We start from the raw sequence: 16800 nt of genomic DNA on the forward strand, positions 1-16800 counted from the left end.
TAACCTACAATACCTTACCATCTGCAATGTATTTAGCAGAAGCTCGACTCGGGAATGCATCACCTGCGCGCGATAGAATGTTTCGTTCCACTACCTTTCTTTTACGTTCTATCGTAAATCATGTTTTGTGAGGTCATGCAATCTCGTGTTCTCCGAGCCCATACCGCGGTATTCGCTCGCCCCAGGGTTCCCTACCGCCTGTTGTGGGCGTCACTGAGGGGTTTGTTACACGGGCACTGAACATAGTAGGCCCTCCTGGCTCAATACCCCGCAGAGCGCCAATAAGGGGCACGTGGTGGAATGCTAAACGAGTTTGTTCATACATCCGCAGCACTTCGGAGCAGGTATTCGATTTTGTGTCTGTTTCTCGGCCCATACAATACCGATTACCTCCATACGCATCCTGATCCCGCGTATCCTTCTCCACTTGGGCCGCTGCCAAGCTAGGTGTTGTGACGGCGCTCTGCGGCGAAGCTTGCGGCTGAGTCGACCGGCCCAGTCGGGTTGGAGCCGCAAAAGGTAACGGTTTCCCGCAGCAACTGAGTTACTCAACTCTCCGTACTCATTAGGTTACCCTGTTTCTGTTGGCCGCGTCCAACCAAGCTCATTCTACACGCGTTCACAACACCAGACCTGACAGAACCAGGAGATTGGCCAGCGACGACCCCGTGCTCAGTCACAACAGCTTACGCACGCACGAAGATGGCCTACAACCGACCATATAACCCAGACGAGCTGCCCAGGTAAGTAGATACGCGATGCACCTTGACGCGCTGTTGTAGACGGGGTCCTGCGAACGCTGGGGGAGCCCCGCCATCGCGATTGCCGTTCTGTGTCCACCCCGCGCGACCGACTCGGACAATCCGTCTAACAGTCTCCACCAGGTTCGCAGAACCAGAACAGGTGAGTTTCCGATAGTTTCTGCATCTTGCTGCTGCTTCGGGGCTCTTTGTCGGCGATGCGGACGCTAACCGACGCACCTCTTCCTGCGCTGTCCAGAGAGGAAGTACCAAGTCCCCAGTTTCGGCGCCGCCTCCGTCTTCACGATACGAGACTAAGCCCCCTCCGCCGCGCCCTATCGAGAGTAGAGGTTCCGGGGACCCGTACGGATCGCATCACCAGGAGCGCCTATCGCCTAGACAGCAGGCACCGCCCGACCGTTACGGCATGAGTCCACCCCCGACTTCCGGTGGCGGCCGACCCGTACATCACAATCTCCCGCCGGCCAACTCGAAACCGCCCTCGAGCCCTACGCCGCGCGATAGCTCAGCGGACCCGACACTGCTCCCGCTCTTCCGGGCTGTAGACAAAGATGGTGAGTCGTGGGGAGGAGGCGAGATCGCCACCGGGCCGCTGCTCACATCCCCTTGTCCCAGGCACCGGCCAGCTTTCGGAGCGTGAGCTCTCGGCTGCCCTTGTCAACGGCGACTGGACGGCCTTCGACCCGCAGACGGTACGCATGATGATACGCATGTTCGACAGCGACCGCAGCGGCACCATCGGCTTCGAGGAATTCTGCGGCTTGTGGTCATTTTTGGCCTCATGGCGCTCGCTCTTTGACCGCTTCGACACGGACCGGTCGGGCAACATCAGCTTGGACGAGTTCAGCCGCGCTCTCGTCGCATTCCGCTACCGCCTAAGCGACCGCTTCGTCGAGACCCTCTTCCGCACCTACGACAAACGCAACGAGGGCGTCATGAGCTTCGACCTGTTCGTACAGGCCTGCATCAGCCTCAAGCGCATGACCGACGTGTTCAAGCGGTACGACGATGACCGGGATGGGTACATCACGCTGAGCTTTGAGGACTTCTTGACCGAGATTCTGCGCCAGCTGAGATAAAGCGGTTGTCTTGAACCCCCGCGTTGCATACGGATCTAACTGGCCATCTTTTTTTCTTTTACCGGCCACAGACTGCTTGGTGCTTCATCTCAGTTCAAGTTGCTTGCTCTGGATTGTTTTCGCAAGGATGGATGTGTCGATGTCGTTGCCATCTCGTTCTATATTCCCGCTTCCTAGTCAAACGGGCTTTCTAGTCAACCGGGCTCTCGGCACAGGGCCGAATGAGATTCGATAGATGGTCCTACATAAAGTTAGGTGGTTAATCACGTACAGACAGACAATGACAAAGTTGATACCCCCGAGCTGCCTCAACCGCTGTCTCACTCACCCAATTCTCATGCGTTCTCTCGCTCTTGGGTTGGCCTTGGCCCTTTTCTCGAAAAGACATCCGAAGCTTGACAATCTGCTGTAACTAGTTAGCATTCACTGGCACCAGTTTACGGCACCTCGTTCCGTGCGCGCGACAGAAACAATGGGCTTTAGCTGTGCCAACCGTCACAACAATAGGCTCCTAATTACCGTTAGGAAGCTGTGAATGATTGGCCCCCGTTTCAGGCGATGTACAGTACAATTACAGGAAACCAATTTTTTCCAAGTGGCAAGCTTTGTAGTGGGCAAAGCTACAACTAGTGTACAGTGTCACACCCCCCCAGGCCAAGTCTATTCTATTTCACGGTTCGTCGTCAGGAACAAGTGTCCCTGCCTATGAGTGTACTGTGTGAGAAAGCAGTCCTTGACTTAAGCAAGCTATTGGATCCAGGGAAGCTTCTTTTGAAGACATGCTGTCCTATCCCGGCTCGAGGTTCCGCATGTGATGCGAGGTAAAAAGCCGCGAACGGACTGTAAGTCCCTTGCCCCGCCATTGCGGCATGGAACCCACGAGCGTATGTCCGTACATAGTGCACCGTACCCCCACAGACCCACTTAGCCTGATCTGCCCTACCGCTTCCCTGGTAATCCTGCTTCGTACGGATGTCGGTACCAAACTGGCTCACCGCTTTTGCGCACGGATCATGCAAAGTCGCTAAGGTTACAGAAGGTCAAATCGCTAACACAAATCTACAGAGCTTCTGCTATAGTGGTTTTAGTGACTTGACCCACTATACTTCAGATTGCATGTAGCGCCTTCATTCCGCCGGCCATATTTGGCGGTGAGCCACTTCTGGTGGTATGCCGAGTCCACTACACTCTACGTAAGTAGTGCAGATGATGACAGATTTCCGTGGTAAATACATAAATTTGAGAAAATTACTATGTCCCTCTATGGTTTCCTCCACTCTCAGTACCACTGTAGCCAGCCCAAACGGACTGGGCGACCCGTGTGGCAAGCAAACAAAGCTTTGCCGGCTGCTGAGTTGGGAAAGCTCCGGATCCCAGCTCCCATCAGCAGCTCTGAGCCAATCATGAGACAGTTTTTCTGGGGCAGCATGAGCAGCCCCCCACTTCGTGGGCCGCTTTCCGCGCCCTTGACCGAGTCAAGACACAATCGGTGTCATTCGCATGCCTCGCTCGCCATGACATTCTACCCCAGTTGCCCGACTACAAATAACCATTCACCAAACCATTCAGGCAGTGGCAGACCACCGCTTGAGGAGGTGGGGGGGTTGGTGTGTGGGTGAGCGGTAAGCCCATTATCAAAGAGCAGCAGCGCTCCGGCAGCTTGACCGGGGATGGGGGGGGGGGTTTGGAGGAAGAGGCTAGTGAGACTTAAACTGGGGCTTCGCGTGCGAGCTCTTTTTGCCGCGGCCATCCTATGATCCTATGTACTTGAGTACCTTATCAAGTACACTAAATGTCCCCGAGCACAGCTCAAGGACGCAAAGATGCGCAGCAATCCTGAAATTGTCCCTCATTCTGGCACGAAGCCTGAACCAAGAACTCCCCAAGCCATGCAGCCAGTTGTCTTGTCGCTTCTTCCATGCCGAGACCGATTCTATCTGGGCTCAGACTGCTCGTGGCTAAGGCTTCGGCGGTTTTGAGAAAAGCCTGGGTGCGCACAGTGCGAGTCTAACCAGTGTTTGACAGTGCCATGTCCCTTGATTGGCATCTACAACACCAATTCCAGGTTGCGGTGCTCGAGACAAAGGAACCTCCCCAAGGCCAAGGTTGGGGCTCATGACTGGTTCAACAATCTGGAACCCCCAAGACAGCTGCATATGCACCTAGTGTCTTTCGAAGACCTGTGCCTTGTGACAAGTGATGGCAGAGACCAAGAACTGCTAAATGCCTAGTTAGTAAGCATCTTCGAACGAAACAAAGAGATTTGCCTGGCCACAGCATTGTGCATTGTCTGGAGTCGAGGTAATCGCCACCTGTACGAGGACAAGTACGTGTACTTATATGTACTTCGTACAATTTGCTTGGTTGGGTCGAGTCGCCAAGTTCACAGGCCCGGGACCATGCCTGCCTCCGGTCCCCGCACCCTCCCCGCTCTCCTATTCGAGCTGTCCAGGTCCAGCCATTGTCCAGCTCCCGCCTGAAGGTCATTCATCGCCACCACCTACCCTCCTTATTCTTCGAAACACCGCCTGTTACATCTGCCAGAGGAGCTTGGAGCTCTTTCCCCATGACTGCATTCCCTGACCGCGCCTTTTTCAAGCTTGCTGCCACCAACCGTCAAATGTGACACAGCTTTGGTATCGCAGACCAATTCTGCATCAATTGATACTCCCTCCCTCTTATCCCACCCGGTATCTGATAAGATATAGCAGCTGTCTATCGTCAACTTCCCTCACTCAGCACCACCCCCCGTCCCCCCCCCTCTCTTCGACTACTTTACCGTCACTTGGCGGGACCTCAAATCTTTGTAGACGTGCAAGATGCCCCCTAGGTCGTCTCTCACGTCTTCATTTTCAATCACCGATGCGAATAACGAGGTTGTCTGCCCGCTGCGCAATCAGGATGGCTCCAGCTGCCGGAAGCGCTGTATCGGGGTAAGTAGTCACCAGGCGGTTCTCGTCATGTCGCCACTCGGACCTTTCTCTAAGCGACTTGGAATGAGTCCTCTGGAAAATGCATGCTTGTGACTGACGCACCAGGACTTTAGGAGAAGCGTTACCGCTCGATGCAGGAACATATCCGTCGAGCGCACCCGGAGCACTACATCGCCAAGCTCCCCGCGACCGAGGAGAGCTTCCTGCTCATGATCAGCACCTCTCCGAGCGATCGATCCCAACCACCCCCAACCTCAGCACCGGCCCATCATCAGACCAAACCGCCATCGCACAGCTTTCGAAGAGACGAATCCAATGGCTCCAATACGCCACGGAGGTACGACGATTATTCTGGGGGCGCCATGCTCCCCGCCGCCGCGGCGCTCGCTCAGCTACATAACCATAAGAGCGATTCAGGTTGGGATTCGGATGTGGTGAGTGAACCGTATCATCCCAACGAAAATATTCGTACGAGTGCTGACTCCCGGCGCTAGGAATGGCACTCGGACACGGAAGGGGTTAGGCGGCCCAGGTCATCAGTCGAGTTGCCCCCAATACATCTAGCAACGGCGGACATCATCACCAGTGCGCCCCTCCCCGGTCTCGGTTCCGGCAGGCAGCGCGATCTGCTGCCTTCCATCATGGCCCATTCGCCTCCTGGCCGCTCATCCACGCTCCCTCCGCTTCACAGGCCTCTGGGCCTCACTCGGCCGCGAAAGCAGTCCATCTCCAAGAGAGCACACCATAGGAGGAGGTCTAAAGGAGGACCGGACTGGCTCCGTCGGATCCAGAATGACGGTAATTCTGACCTGCTAAAACCCGGAGGCCTAGACAGAAAGGCCCTCTCTGCTGAACCGGCGACAGAGTATGGTAAGCGCTGGGAGGATTTGATCGATGCAGCGGCTTCGGCAACGGAAGACATAGATGAGGACAGAACTCCAGTGAGTCTCAAGTTCCCTTCGATGGTCGACCCGCGCCTGACAAGCCAGATGCCCCGATCGCCTGTGTCCATCCAGAGGTCGTCTCTGCCGCCCTTCACCCAACACGCTGTTTCAAATTACCAAGCATCCCCTCTCCAACGAGCCCTCACCCCTCCGACATACATTCCCGAAGCTCCCGAACCGTTCCCGTCGGTCGAGAGCGGCGAAAGCGGAGACACGTTCCATATCGACTCGCGGGGGTTAACGTCTGATTCGTCCCCGAGCTACTCGTCCCAAAACACGCAGATCTACTGCGCCGCCTGCCAAGGCATCTCGCTACTTAGGGAGTCATACGCCTGCACCGAGTGCATTTGCGGCCTCTGTCAGGCTTGTGTTGATGTTCTGATGGGCGAGCAAGGCGCGCGCAGGAAGTGCCCACGGTGCGCCACGATCGGGGGCCGCTTCAAGCCATTTCAGCTCGACATTCGGTAGTCACCGGTCGCCTCTTTCACTAACTGGACTCTTGAACAAGATTCTGCCCCCTTCACCGCTTTACTACTCAATTTTTTCTTATCCCGCACCTATTTTTTTTCCTCCTATGCCTCTCTTAGCATGAGTATGGCGTCACGGTATTTATCGATCTTTTTCAGATTAGCAGCATAGCTCTGGAGGCCACAACGGAACTCTGACGACCTCGGCGCTTGGCTCGGCGTTTATCAGGCTTGTTTCCCCTATGGGTGGAGGGGATGAGTTGATCACGACACACTCACGGAACGACCTGTGTCCCTCGTTGTCAAAGGGAAATAACAAGTTTAGGGCGTTGTTTCGCGCTTACACTCAACTCATGATACCTCACGGCATTTCCTACCTCTCATTGCTGAGGGGGGCCTTTTTGCATTGGTGGGCAGGGGGCTTATATGGCGTTTTACGTTTTCCTACAAGGGAGAGATCAATGGGAGGCCTTACGCCCGCGCTGCCTTTGAGCCTACTCCTGGTTGGCGAGAAACGACGGTTTTTGCTTACTTTTTTGTCATCCTTAAGACATCTAGCACGTGTTGCGAGGACCTCGTACGGAAGCAGGGCCGCTTCCCAGATATGTCGTCAGCGGTTCGATGGCTGTTGGCGCGCTCCGGCCGCACCACACGCTCCCTTGCGGATTTTTATGTTGCCATAGTTGCGAGACTGCTTTCTGCTTAACTTAGACATGTTAGGTATACAGTATAGGCTGATAGCTAGATCTTAGCCTTCGGGAGGTACACATTATGCAGAATTCTCTCTCTCCGCACCTGATCAGACCCCGAAACTCACTAGCCCTCTGCCCTCGTCCAGTGGTTTTCGCATCGGATTTGATCACAGTGGACTCCCGGCTGGGCATTACCATTGTGTACAGATGGTAATGGTTACCTGACGGATGGCAGAGGATATTGAGGTTAGTGAGATCGTTTGGAGACAGGCTGAGCTCTGAGGCTGGACTGTGTAGGAGGCGCTTGCCACAGAGGTCTGGCTGCGGCGGTTGATGAGTTAGGAGGGGGGAGAGCTGCGAGACTCAATCATAGGAGCTAATTACGTATCCGTGTCTGGTGCTGCTGATTGTCTGTTCGACGTGTTGGGTCGTCGTCTGTCTTCGCCGTGCCAGCCAGACTGTAGCCGGAAGAGGGTACGCGCCCCGCCTCAGGGGCGTAGCCGAGGTTCCGTTATGCAGGTGCGAGGCAAAGCTGCCCTTGAGCAAAGGGAATGATTTCCTCTTCTCGTGCACGACCAGGGCTTTGCCTTTTGATGTATCTGTGCCCGCGCGCCCCGGCGGCTGCGGATGGATAATGACGTCCACCTCTCTAAAGACGGCGTTGTGCTGGCCGACATTCCAAGGGGTAGTTGTGAGAAGTTGGTGATATCAGCACAGTGGGTGTGGCCTACCGTTGGCGAGGGACGAGTTGCCGCCGTCGGATTATGAGGGCATACCGAGCTTTGGCATGGTGTTTTGGTTTTTTTTTTTTTTTTTTTTTTTTTTTTTTTTTTTTTTTCATTACTTATGTATTGGAGGGGTTGGGGGCAGATGCCTGATGCAACCCGGAAGCGAACCACTCACATTAACATGAGTGTTCTGGAGAGCTTTCTGCCTTCGATCGCCTCCCCAAGGCGCGCATACCACTTCTGTGAGTCACCTTCAATCAGGCTTGAGCTCTCCAATACGCGAATGCGATTGACGCCCCGTTTCAGGCTCCTGCGCGCCTCCACGCTGAAAAAGCGGATGATGCCAGGCACGCGCCGCACAGATGCGCGGTTCTAAGTCTTTGTGCATGACCAACAGCGAAATCTGAGGTGCAGAACGCGGGCTTGCTTGGCCGCAATCGCTTTGAATAGCATCTTGTGTGAATTTCCAAGTCGAGAAGGATCAACTGGAGTCATAAAGGAAAGAAGCCCAACCGCGCTTTCCACTTTGTCCCTCCTCCCCTTCGACTTTTTAGTTACTCAACGTAAGTTCAGATGATTACTCCGTCTCGACTCTTGCTTTAACGTTGAGACCGCAGTCCATTTACCCCGTCAATTCAATTCAAAAGAGCCTTCAACCCAACCCCAGGTGAGCTCACGGACGTCCATTCTTCCAGATCCGGCATAGCAATTCGCCATCATGGGCACCCGGCATCTTATCTGGTAAGTCTTTCGTCCCCTTCGCCCCGTGCGCATGCAGTATATTTTCCGTTGCCCTTTGCAGTTGAAGGTCTCAGGCCAACCAGGCACCACGTACCTAATACCCGGGAGGGGGGAGTTGGAAAGAGGGAACCAGACGAGGAAGAGAGAAGGGACAGTGAGAGACTGCTCGAAACGGCTAACCACCTGCAGCGTTTTTTGGAAGGGGAAATGGGTCCTCGCCCAGTACGGTCGTATGTGAGATGCCAGCTCTTTGTTGCCCCGCTACGGCTTAAGCGCCTGCAAAGAAACATGGTCATCTAACAATGAAGGACAGAGTTTGACGGCTACCCAGAGGGCCAGGGAGTCAAGATCTTCAATTTCCTGTCATATGCCCGCAACATCGACAATCTCAAAGCCGGCCTGGACCATTACATCTATGAGCCGACCAAGGAGGAGCTTGATGCCATATGGGCAGAGTGCGATGCCTGGGACGAGAATCGGTTGGCCCAGGGTCTTCCGTACCAACACAACATGTTTGGCATCAATCAGCTTTACCCAAGCCTGGCTCGGGAGACCTCGGCCGGGATTCTTGGTATCATCGCCCGGGCGAGCCAGACCGGCAGCGAGGATGGCACGGATGGCAGCGCAGGGATGAGAGCGAAGAAGGTTCCTGTGTCGCTGGATCTGGAGTTCGCCAACGAAACCCTGTTTTGCGAGTGGGCCTATGTTATTGACCTTGACAAGGAGATCTTGGAGATTTACGGCGGAGGCGAGCACAAGCACGATGGCCACAGATTCAAGGATGTCGGCAGCGAGGATGCGCCTGTGCCTGCCTTCATCTGCTCATTCAGCTTCTCCGAGCTTTACTTGATGAGGAGTGCCGAGGAGTTCCTGGACAAGGTCAGAGAGGCTATCGACGAGCAGTCCGGGGCCGACGAACCAAGCGATATCATTGATGGAGAAGGTAACCATTGAGGAGGATATTGACCGACAGGCCAACAACCCAGAGAGCAGGGCAGAGAGGCAGCCCTAAATCAGTATGGAGCTTAGTATGGAGGCGTATGGGCACTGAGAAATGATTGTTTTTTTTTTTCCCTGCAAGCTATCTGAATGTGAGCATCGGACCAATACGTTGTTCTTGCGTGGTAGCAAGTGACGCCTACTTCATGGTAACCCTGTATTATCCCCTTTTCTCCCTTTCTCTTGTCTTCTGGTTTTTTCATCCTTCTTTCTTTATTCTGCCTTTTGTTTCTTTCTGACCTAATTTACACTTCGGGTCGCCATTGATACACTTCTTCCGTACCTGGTGTTAGTAGGTACGTCCGTATATCATCCATACAGCCCCAATGAGCTGGGCCATATCAAGGAGCTAGCTCCTCTTGGCAAAGAATAAGCTCTCTTGTCCCACCTTGGCAGGTGGTTCTTGGTCACCTTTTCACCTCACGGCGGCAAGGTCAACTGGAGCCGCAATACAAGAAGGCTTCTCTCGTCGCAGAAGACCGAAATTGCCGAGCCGCGCCGAGAGCGATCCAGAAGCTTGATGGCGTGGGCAATTTGGATGAATGCCGAAAACCACTCGGGATCCAATCGGATGACGAGCTCGAAAATCATTGGAGAAACGACACCAAGACCAGTCGGACCGCGAATCCTTACTGCACCTTCTTCTTCCTGACGACCTGAGCAGGGCGCGGGCTGGAACGGCTGCCTTTTGGGTCGCCCTGCTTCCGCTTGCAACCACAACCCGCAGAAGGCAGAAGCTGGGTGCCGACCGGAGCAACCGTGGCCTTCGGTCCACGAACCAGGTTTGCCCGACGAACGAGTGAGCCCAATGCAATCTCGACAACCTTGACCCGTTTGTTCACCGCAGTCACTAGCCCCCAATTTAGCCTGCCGAGCCCGTCTCGATCCGCTGCAAGGAACGCCCCGCCGATCTTCGGCCGTCGGGAGGAGTAAATGGAACACTTCTCTCGCGAGCACAGAGATGGCAGCCCGGTCCGCCATGTAGCAGCGCAGATGGCGTAGCGCAGCAAAGCGGGTTAGCCCACGGCCAGATGAAACCCCGACTCGTCAGCTCCCAGGGGCGGGGGGTGGGAAGAGGGAGCTGCTGTGCATTCTGTCGCGTTCTCGGACTGCCGCGATTTGTTGGGTTGTGCCACCAACCACGTCCACCCCGGTCCTGTGTGTCGATGCCGGTATCCGTGAGACGGGCTTCAGGCTGCGTACAAAACCCCAACCGGGTCTGTTCCGACCGCCAGCCTACCGGGTCGTTGCAAGGTTGGCTTCTGTTCGGAACGACCAGAAACACAGCCCACCATCAGTTGTCTTCGTTCGCTCGCTTTGCTCAGCTTCTGTGATGCACGGCAGGCAGGCGACGGTAATTGCTTGGTCCTGTACTTTCCCTGGGCCAGCGTCGCGGTGACGGCTCATATCCAACGTCTCACAACCTGGCCTATTTCGGAACGCACCTCGCGGGTCTCTCACGGAATCGCTCGTTTGCTAATGCAGCAGTTATCCAGACCAAGCCCAAGCAAGAGTAGGCACTCTCTGGAGACGAGAATACTTCACGAAGCTGCTGTCACTCGTTACACACACTCTCGTATCCGCCAGGGAGATCTAGATCCATTCCAAGAGACCGGGTACTCGGTCTTGCCACTCGTTTGGCGAGTTACACATCGGTCGAGTGAATTTGCTGAGCTGGGCGATCTTGGGGATTCCTTATAGGGGCCGGACGAAGACACCTTGTGGTCAATCGACAGTCGGCTGCTTGAGCTGCAGCGGCAGCAGTGTTTGCACCACCTCCAGGTTTCGCAGAAGAAAAGCTGCTCTAGCTCCTCTTTGATCGGAACGCTCGCTGAGCTGACAACAAAGTCATTTGACACCATGACTGGCTATTTCTTCACGTCATGGGAGCTCTGGGAGGAGATGACCTTCGTATGCCGCACCTAGTCAACCTTCTGGGAGTCAAGCTAGAGCTCTAACCCAGCTAGGTCCTCGCCATGGGGATTGTGTCTGTCTTTTGCGCAGGTCTAGTCAAGCTTTGGTGGAACAACCGTTTGATGAAGAAAGAGGAACGGCTCGACGCGGAGAAGCGGGCCCGGGTCGAGGAAATGCGCAAGTCGGGAATTCCAATCAAGCGTGCCAATGCGGTTCCCTTTGGCGTTAGGGCAATTCAAAGCGGTGTCGAGGTCGAAGGGATCTGGATATCTCGGCCGGCGTCGCTGAACGAGCTGGGAGAGAAGCTAACTTCCTCGACCACACTAGCTGGCGGCAGAGACTCGGACTCGCAGAAAAAGGGGCAAATCTCCTCGGAGGATGAGAAGCCGGTCCGGGTGACCACGACAGCAAACCTCGGCTCCAAGCAAAGCCAATCGACCGCTTCCGTCTTGCAAAAGCTCACCGACGCCGAATCGATGGACAGCTCGAGCTCGGCCGCGCCCCCCCGTCTCGCAGTTCGCGTACATCAGACAAATGACGCACTCTTCCCGCTCCCCGGGAACGCTAAACGAAGATGCCCTGCGCCGACTCGAGGGCCGATCCCCCTCACCAATCTGGACCTACGAGACCTATATACCAAGCACTACTACCAAAACCTCCTCTCCACACCCGCCCAACCACCCACGCCGCCCCAGCGAGCGGAGCTCGGCGACATCCTCCTTGGCGGACTCGGTGGATTTGCAAGCCCGCTCAGCCAGAAGCACCAGCGGCCGGAGCTACGCCTCGTCGCACAGCGCCCAGGTGTACGTGGCAGCGACGGCTCGGTACCCACACGCCCCAGGGCTGCGGCCATGGTCTGACAAGGAAGGGCGTCGTCCGTCCAACGAGGCGCCGCCGCCTGGCCGGACGTCGAGCGGGTTTTTGGCCTTTTCACCAAAACCAAAGCGACAACACCAACGCCATCAGCAGCAGGGCGAGACAGGCGCAAGGTTGAGGTCTGGGTCCGGGTCCGGGTCCGGGCCGAGCCATGAGATGATGGCGATACCCAAACCGACGCTTGGGCCGGGCGAACTGCACTATAACAGGGCCTCGAGGAGGAATAATGGGGCGTAATGAGGTCCTTATCTGGCGAGTAGTTCTGGTTGGGGTAAAAGGGGAGGGGGGTGGTGCCGTCGGCGGCGGAGGCGTTAAGAGAAAGCTATCCTGAGAGCGATGAGCTGGTGCGGATCACAGCCGTTAGGCGAACAGGTTGCAGCAGTCCGTAGCCGTCGGCTCTCATGAGAGGAGCGGGGAAGGTAGCTCATAGGGGTTGAGGTCGTTTGCTCTTGTGGCGATATTTACGATGGAAAATATTATTATTATTATTATTATTATTATTATTATTATTATTATTAGTCCTACGCCGTTATGCTAATAAGCATGCCAGAGCCTCTCTGGTTATATACAAAGGAAACCGTGCCTAATAGGCCGGATGAAAACCTCTGTCCCTCCTTTTAACGCCCAATCCGGAATACTAATACACTACAGAGAAAAGGAGAAGTGGCCAGAATAGCACTATAGAGGCCTTGCCTCCCGGTCTAGCCTCCTTATGAGGCAGTATTCCGGGAACCTCCCTAGGTCTATTAGCCACTATAGAACCCTCCTTACTAAACGATGGTTATAGGTCCCTATACCCTGTAAAATAAGGTCTAGGTCCCTTTACGACCGTATTTCCTAGGATTCCTACGTTTAGCTTCTTGGTAGGTTTAGGTACTATATAACTAGGTGCTCTATAGTCTCCCTCCCCTAGCTATAGGCATAGTAAAGGGTACTAACCCCTAGGACTTAAACCCTAAAAAGGAAGTTATGGAGGCTAATAGCCCCTATATAGGCCTATACTAGTAAGGAGCTCTAGGCCTTTATTAGGCCCTAGTGCCTTTATAGGCCTTCTTCTATAAAAACTAGATATAAGGGGTCTTTATCTAATATATACTATATCCTCTTACCGGTTTAGTTAGCCTTTTAATAATTACTTTAACTAGTTACTATAGCTAGTTCTATAGTCTATAGCCTCTTCTATAGGGTCTATAGGGGGGGTAGACCCCCTCTATAGCCTTTCTAGACTTATTACTAGACTATCGATCTTACTACCTCTAGGGCTATAGGCTTTAGCTCTTAGCCCCTTGCCCTAGTCTTCCTCTTCTAGAATCTCTAGCTTAACCTATTATAGGCCTATTAGATAAGAGCCCTTATAAGGACCTAGGAAGCCCCTAGGCCTGCCCTAGTTTATAGGAGTAGCTAGTTAAGCTTAGCTTTAAAGTTAGCTAGCCTCTTATTAAGATAAAGGTTAAGGGGCGGTACCTAGGCTTCTATTTTGAGGCACCGGATAGGGGTAGCCTTATAGGCCTTAGTAACTACTCGAAGGGCCCTATATTAGGCCTTTAATAGTTCCCTAGTAGGGCCTTCTAGCTTACCCCCTGGCTTGGTAGGCTTATGGAAGTTTAAAGCCCTATAGGTAAAGGCATTATAGATATACTTAGTATAGACCTTATAGGCCTATAGGAGGCTAGGGCCTTAGATCTTTATAATAATCCTAGTTAGAGTAAACTCCTAGGTCTCTAGCTTCTTAGCTACCCTTGTATAGTAAAGGCCTTACTATAGCCTCTAGTCTAGCTAGACCCCTAGAAATCTTACTAACTTTAAAGGGGCTATAGTAGTAATACCCTCTCTAGGCTATAAGAGCTCTAGTAATTATAATTACTTAGTAATACCCCCTCTAGGCTATAAGAGCTCTAGTAATTATAATTACTATTTCCGGCCCTTGTTAAAGTAGATAAGTTTATACTTTTCCAGGGTAAAAGCTATACCCTAGGTCTTTACCTACTATAGGTAGGCCTTCTAGGCCCTCTATAGCTAACTATTATAGGCCTCCTCGGCCCTCCTAAAGGCTAGAAGGTTAGTATCGTTAGTAAAGCCTATTAAACTAACTATAGGGTAAGCCTAGTAAATAGCCTAATAGAGAGAAGCTATATAGAGGATAAATAGTATAGGGGAGAGGGGTAACCCCTATAGGACCCTAGCCCTTATTACTATATCCTCTGTTTCCTAGCTATCAAAGTAGAGGATAGCTACCTTATCCTATAGCTATTCCTTGACCTAGACTACTACCTACTTTAGGAAGCCCTAGCTCTATAAAGTAGCTAGTAGCCGAGTATAGTTAATAGTATCGAAAGCCCTTAAGATATCGAGCTATAGGAGGGAGGCAGCTGCTTTATACCTCTAAGCCTTCTAAACTTAAGCTATAATAAGCTAGATAGCTAGTTCTATAGACCTATATTCTTAGTTACCTATTTACTTAACTAGGAGAAGCCTATAGGCCTCTATAATAGCCATCACTTTCTAAGCGACTATAGCTTCTAGTACCTTACCTACTATTAGTAGGAGTGCTATAGGCCTATAGCTACCTAGGGTAAAGTAGGCCTATAGGGGTTTACTAGGCTTATAAAGGACTACTGTCTTAGCCCTCTTAAACTAGGCTAGAAAATAGCTAAGCTATAGACTCTCTAAGGCTAATATAGCTAATATCCGGTAGAGCGGCTGTCTATAGGCCTTTAATAGACCTATAGGAAGGAGGTCCTCCCCTAGGGCTTTCTATAGGGCTGCTCTAGCTAGTACTACTCTAACTTTATCTATTATAACTTCCTAGCTTACTTTGAACTTCGGCTCCTAGTGGCTATTTAGTTCTAGGTCGTTAATATCTGACAGGTCTACTTCCGGGTTTAGAAAGAACTTATCGGCTAATGCTCTAGCCTTCTATTAATAGGTTATAAGCTCCCTTTCGAAGGCTAGGAGCTTTAGAAGGTCGACCGGTAGGTAGCTTTATAGCCTTGCCTATCGCTCTAGCCTCTATAGTAGGTCTGGCCGGTTAGTTACCTCCTATAATATAGCTCTCTAGCTCTTAGTCTTTACGGCCGTAATAGTCTTAGCCTAGTTCTATAGGGCCTGCCAAAGTGCCTCCTACGTATAGGGGTTTAGGGTGCCCCTATAGGCTCTCTCTACCTCCTTAGCCCTCTTCTAGGCCTCTTAAACCTCCTTCGTCTACTATCTAGCTCGTTTACCACCTATACTAACCTTCTTTACCGGAGCCGAGACCGTAGCTATCTCCTTAACGGCCTCTATAAGCCTATCGAAGGCCTATAGAAGCTCCTCCGGGCTCTAGAAGACAGGCCCGGCCGGGGCCGAAGCCTATCTACCGAGCCAAAGTAGGAGGTAGGCTACTTCGGCCTATGTGACCTCTGTGTCTAGGCTCTTCTAGTCCTACCCTCTACTAGCTAGTATAGGTCCGCTAGTCCCCTAGAGGGAGACGTATAGGGCCTATAGGTAGTAGTCGGATTTCCCTTGTTCCGTAATATCCTTATAGGTTGCTTCTAATCCGGCCAAGGCCTAGAATAGGTTTATCGTGGAAGGCTAGCTACGTTAGTCCCCCTAGGGGGCCTTAGTAACCTAGCTATAGGGCGTATATAGGTTAAGGTCCTACTAGTCTATAAGGCTAAGGAGGTCCCTAGCCCCCGAGCTAAGCCTATTAAATAGGTCCTAAACTAGGTAGTAGAGGTTAAAGTCACCTATAGGAACTAGGGGGTAGGTTAGCTAAGGTAAGGCTAATAGGTCTTATAAGAGGGCCTACTCTCCCTTATTATTATGGATTAACTAGAGCTCGAACCTCCTCTCTCCTAGGGCTAGAAAGGTTACCCTATACTAGTCTTCCCTTACTAAATAGTTCTACCAGCTAACCGGAAAGTGCTTAGCCACTAGGATAGCCGCTTTACCCTTAGGCTTATAAATAAGGTAATATTTCAAAGCCTAGGGGTAGTATATTAACCCTATAAACCAGTTAATCTATAGTTCCTAAATAACTAGTAGGTTATATTTAGCCTTCTCTAATAGGACCTTAAAGGCCTATTTATTACCTTAGGTGTTTTACTAAAGGATCTTAATTTATATTTGAGGTAGCTAGAGCAGAAGACAAGGGTATAGTAGTAGTAAGCTCTATAGCTATTACCTCCTTAACTAGTTACAAGAGGGAGGGGGCTCTAGGCTATAGGAAGGAAATATAGGTCTATTAGGCATTATGGAGGGCGCTCTTAGCCGCCTACTAGGCCAGAGTAGGCCTTTTATAGGGACGTTTAGCCTCGGTTTAGTAATAGTCGTCGTCCTCTAGGGGGCTACTAAACTTAAAGGCTACCTTCTAATATAGCTATTCTAGTAGCTAGAAGGTTTGGGGCTTATATTAGTAGGCCTCCCTAGCCCTCTCCTAGGCTTTGACTTTCTTTAGGTAACCCCTATACTAGGCTATATAAGGGCTACTATAGGCTATATACCTATAAAGGAGCTAATTAGAGTAGGTAAGGTACTAGGCCTCCTTAGTTTTCCCCCCCTCTCTATAGGCCTTTATACTGTACTAGCCGTAATAGGCTAGCCGCTAGTAGTACCATTAGGTATAGCTAAAGCTCTAGTATCTATAGCACTACCTTAGCTCTAGGGCATCTTAATAGGGCTTATAGTC

The 16800-nt window shown here is 52.2% G+C and overlaps 4 protein-coding genes across 4 annotated transcripts; all 4 read left to right on the top strand.

Moving 5' to 3' along the window:
- The first annotated feature begins 333 nt into the window (after window positions 1-333).
- MYCTH_2296698 (uncharacterized protein) lies at window positions 334-2216 on the top strand. Its single transcript, XM_003659481.1, has 4 exons — window positions 334-743; window positions 885-903; window positions 1000-1315; window positions 1377-2216. The coding sequence occupies exons 1-4, from the start codon at window positions 703-705 to the stop codon at window positions 1838-1840; spliced, it is 840 nt and encodes a 279-aa protein (XP_003659529.1). The 5' UTR covers window positions 334-702; the 3' UTR covers window positions 1841-2216.
- A 2347-nt stretch (window positions 2217-4563) lies between these two features.
- MYCTH_2296700 (uncharacterized protein) lies at window positions 4564-6306 on the top strand. The gene is made up of 4 exons (XM_003659482.1): window positions 4564-4773; window positions 4887-5207; window positions 5268-5714; window positions 5763-6306. Exons 1-4 carry the CDS (start codon window positions 4660-4662, stop codon window positions 6183-6185), a joined length of 1305 nt encoding a protein of 434 aa, XP_003659530.1. The 5' UTR covers window positions 4564-4659; the 3' UTR covers window positions 6186-6306.
- Window positions 6307-7859: 1553 nt separating this feature from the next.
- Window positions 7860-9650, top strand: MYCTH_2313755 (uncharacterized protein). Its single transcript, XM_003659483.1, has 4 exons — window positions 7860-8167; window positions 8222-8345; window positions 8535-8575; window positions 8659-9650. Exons 2-4 carry the CDS (start codon window positions 8323-8325, stop codon window positions 9297-9299), a joined length of 705 nt encoding a protein of 234 aa, XP_003659531.1. The 5' UTR covers window positions 7860-8167; window positions 8222-8322; the 3' UTR covers window positions 9300-9650.
- A 1475-nt stretch (window positions 9651-11125) lies between these two features.
- MYCTH_2296708 (uncharacterized protein) lies at window positions 11126-12611 on the top strand. Its single transcript, XM_003659484.1, has 2 exons — window positions 11126-11255; window positions 11312-12611. The coding sequence occupies exons 1-2, from the start codon at window positions 11205-11207 to the stop codon at window positions 12116-12118; spliced, it is 858 nt and encodes a 285-aa protein (XP_003659532.1). The 5' UTR covers window positions 11126-11204; the 3' UTR covers window positions 12119-12611.
- The last annotated feature ends 4189 nt before the right edge of the window (window positions 12612-16800 follow it).

Source organism: Thermothelomyces thermophilus, chromosome 1 (assembly GCF_000226095.1).
Source record: "Thermothelomyces thermophilus ATCC 42464 chromosome 1, complete sequence".
In the NCBI taxonomy this organism is placed as follows: Eukaryota; Fungi; Ascomycota; class Sordariomycetes; order Sordariales; family Chaetomiaceae; genus Thermothelomyces; species Thermothelomyces thermophilus.

Coding starts and splice junctions, on each gene's coding strand:
- MYCTH_2296698 (XM_003659481.1), top strand. CDS start 703: ATGGCCTACAACCGACCATATAACCCAGACGAGCTGCCCAG. Junction 1,316..1,376: donor CCGGGCTGTAGACAAAGATG/GTGAGTCGTGGG, acceptor CCCTTGTCCCAG/GCACCGGCCAGCTTTCGGAG.
- MYCTH_2296700 (XM_003659482.1), top strand. CDS start 4,660: ATGCCCCCTAGGTCGTCTCTCACGTCTTCATTTTCAATCACCGATGCG. Junction 4,774..4,886: donor GCCGGAAGCGCTGTATCGGG/GTAAGTAGTCAC, acceptor CCAGGACTTTAG/GAGAAGCGTTACCGCTCGAT. Junction 5,715..5,762: donor TAGATGAGGACAGAACTCCA/GTGAGTCTCAAG, acceptor CTGACAAGCCAG/ATGCCCCGATCGCCTGTGTC.
- MYCTH_2313755 (XM_003659483.1), top strand. CDS start 8,323: ATGGGCACCCGGCATCTTATCTG. Junction 8,346..8,534: donor GGCACCCGGCATCTTATCTG/GTAAGTCTTTCG, acceptor AACCACCTGCAG/CGTTTTTTGGAAGGGGAAAT. Junction 8,576..8,658: donor GGTCCTCGCCCAGTACGGTC/GTATGTGAGATG, acceptor AATGAAGGACAG/AGTTTGACGGCTACCCAGAG.
- MYCTH_2296708 (XM_003659484.1), top strand. CDS start 11,205: ATGACTGGCTATTTCTTCACGTCATGGGAGCTCTGGGAGGAGATGACC. Junction 11,256..11,311: donor TCTGGGAGGAGATGACCTTC/GTATGCCGCACC, acceptor TAACCCAGCTAG/GTCCTCGCCATGGGGATTGT.